The following is a 3,043-nucleotide window of genomic DNA, read 5'->3' on the forward strand; positions in this document are numbered from 1 at the left end:
AAGGTGTGAGCCACGCTGCAGAGCTAATCCTGTTAGCCACAGACTCGCTGTGAGTGAGAAAATCACACAAACCATGACAACAACATCCAAACAAATAATTCCACACTCAGGAGTTTAGCACATCCACAACAGGGCGTGGGGTGATCGTCCACTACATATGATTACATATTTACATTAAACAATCAGTGATGATTCAGAAGGGAGGGCTTAAATTGAACCCCGCCCCTCTGTTGATCCATCACAGACCAGAGAGAATCTGTGAAAAGTCAAAGAAAGCTTCAGTCTCAGAGCTCATTTAGGGTTTACATGGAAACAGATTAGTTTTCAGCATGCGGTTTATTGTTCCCATGATGACACTACCAGAGCACACTGCCACCACGGAGGTCCGCCCCCAGGTGTATGGCGTTATTTTTGTGCCACTATACTGAGCGCACGTAAAAAATGTGCAGGTGCAAGTGTTGCATTTTGAGGAGAAATTTATTGTGAGCGAAGAAAAGCTGAATTTGAGTGACCAAAATTCATTGCTGCGTGCAAAAAAATGTATTTCAGTGTTTGCTATTATCCACACACACTCACACAACAGCAGCCCCTTGCTCAGTTTTTGCATTTGCGCTGGCTCGCATTGTGTCGCTCGCGCTCTCAACATTTCTGCCCGTACGCGAGCAGCTCTTTCTCTACACCGTTATATTTGTGCCACAAAACCAGCCAATCACAGACTTGGATGCAAAAAAATCTGATTGGCTGTTCTGGTCTCCAATCAGCTCGAAATGACGAAATGCAATATCCCAGAATGCATTTCGTCTAAAACTCAAATGAGGCAGTGGCGGAGGAACGCAGAGTGGCAAATATGTGATGTCTTGATGAATCGAGCAGATATTTGAAGTTTACACAGCAACATCCTCGCATGAAAATATCTTCAAAGTTTATTTTGTGACCCAGAAAGAGAAATATTTCAAACTCCGCCCCTGCCTCGTTTGTAGTGATGTGTCGGTCGCGAACGAAATGGCTCTTAGAGCCGGGTCTTTGAAGTGAACGACGCGAGCCGGCTCCTTATCGCGAGCCGTGGGGTTTTTTTTCTCTCTCACTTTTTTCCCGCTTCACTTTGCACACGAGCCTTGTGCTTTACGCTGGGCAGAGGGGGGAGGGGCTGTAGTTACACTCAGTAGCACAGGAACAGAGCGGGAGGGAGAGAGAGAGAGCCAGGGACAACAAGGTCACATTAGAAAGGTATAGTAATCATCCACAACTATGAAACGTTGAGAGCGCGAGCAACACCTTGCGAGCGAGTACAAGTGCAAAAACTGAGCGAGAGGGGCTGCTGTTGTGTGTGTGTGTGTGTGTGGATAATAGCAAACACTGAAATACAGTTTTTGCACGCAGCAATGAATTTTGTTCACTCAAATTTTGCTTTTCTTGCTCAAAATAAATTTTCCTCAAAATGCAACACTTGCACCTGCAAAAGTTTTTTACGTGCGCTCAGAATAGTGGCACAAAAACAACGCCACACAGGTGGTCCTGCTCTGCGCTGCAGGTGCTCAGGCCGAGCTGCACTCCAGCATCGTCTTGAAGGCCTTCCTGAAGTTGTCGTCCAGGAAGGCGTAGAGGAACGGGTTGAGGCAAGAGTTGGCGTAGCTCAGGCTGGTGATGAAGTAGGAGATCATGATGACCAGGGGCGTGGTCCTCAGGTCCGTGGTCAGCGCTATGATGGTGCTGAGGTGGAACGGCGTCCAGCAGAACAGGCACACGGCCAGGACGACAAAGACCATGACGGTGACCCTCTTCTTGGCCTTGTCCAGTGCCTTGGCATTGCTGTTGAGCCGCATGTTCCTCAGCCTGTACAGCATCATGGTGTATAGGATGCAGAAGGTGGAGACGGGGATGGCGAAGCCGAGGATGAGCGTGTAGATGCGGCTGGTTTTGAACCACAGGGGCTCGGGGCTCGGGAAGCTGAGCACGCAGGTTTTCCTGCCATCAGCCGGGTCCACGTAGACGCCGGCAAACACCGTGAAGGGCATGACGATGAGGATGACGAGGATCCACACGCACAGCGAGATGATCTTGGCCGCTCGGTAGGTACGGTAAGGCATGCGCTTGGATCTCACGGTCGACAGGACGACCAGGTAGCGGTCGATGCTCATCACGGTCAGGAAGTAGATGCTGGAGAAGATGTTGTAGTGGTCGATGCTCAGGATCACCTTACAGAGGACCTCCCCGAAGGGCCAGTAGTTGAGCAGATGTTCGGCGATGCTAATGGGCAGCACCAGAGTGAACAGGTCGTCCGCGATGGCCAAGTTCAGGATGAACATGTTGGTGACCGTTTTCATTTTGGGGGCTTTGAGGATCATGTAGATGACGGCGGTGTTTCCCGTCAGCCCCACAGCACAGATCACGGAGTAGATGACGGGCAGGATGACATAAAGGTCAGCGAAGAAGGGAGGGGTGCAGTTCAGGTCAGAGCGGTTTCCCGTGGGCAAGTACGGCAGCACAGAGTCGTTACAGAGCGGAGGCGGCGCGCCCGGGACCGACACGTTCTCCATGTTTCAAGAGAACGCGAGACACCGCGATGCGAGGAGGGCGGAGCAGCTCCACAGGGGTGGAGCAGGTGCAGCTCTACCTGCTCGCTCGCACCTCAGAGGAGCACACACCTGTCCGCGCGCTCAGCTGTCAAATCTCCTCCTCAGATCAGCTGACGTCTCCTTCGGCTCATTTACTGCACGAGCGGCGCATCACGGAGCCTGCACGAGAGACAGAGAGAGATAACCGATGAGCAGTGAGGTCAGCCTGTTTCTAACTTTGATCTAATCTCACAGCGGCGCGCGCAGAGGGAAACACCGAGCTCACGCGACAGCAGAAAGTATGAAAACGTGAAAAGTGAAAAAAATGTGCCCACCTGAACGCGCCTCCTCGCGCACGAGCTTCAGATGGACTGATCGATCAGTCAGTATCAGTGATCAGCGATCAGCAGCGTGCCTCCGTGTGCGCGCTCAGCGGCTCCGCGCTCCGGTCTCTTCTCTGAGGGAGACGCGCTGCACTCCGGACCCCC

General features: G+C 52.0%; 1 protein-coding gene across 1 annotated transcript; it reads right to left on the reverse strand.

The window, feature by feature from the left end:
* Positions 1 to 1,475: 1,475 nt before the first annotated feature.
* On the reverse strand, positions 1,476 to 3,029 carry LOC102215716 (neuropeptides B/W receptor type 2-like). Its single transcript, XM_005750804.1, has 2 exons — positions 2,891 to 3,029; positions 1,476 to 2,735 (listed from the first exon to the last, which is right to left on the reverse strand). Exon 2 carries the CDS (start codon positions 2,535 to 2,537, stop codon positions 1,536 to 1,538), a length of 1,002 nt encoding a protein of 333 aa, XP_005750861.1. The 5' UTR covers positions 2,538 to 2,735; positions 2,891 to 3,029; the 3' UTR covers positions 1,476 to 1,535.
* Positions 3,030 to 3,043: the final 14 nt, after the last annotated feature.

The sequence above is a fragment of the Pundamilia nyererei genome, unplaced genomic scaffold, assembly GCF_000239375.1.
Source record: "Pundamilia nyererei isolate P.nyererei 1_Seehausen unplaced genomic scaffold, PunNye1.0 scaffold00288, whole genome shotgun sequence".
NCBI classification, from domain to species: Eukaryota; Metazoa; Chordata; class Actinopteri; order Cichliformes; family Cichlidae; genus Pundamilia; species Pundamilia nyererei.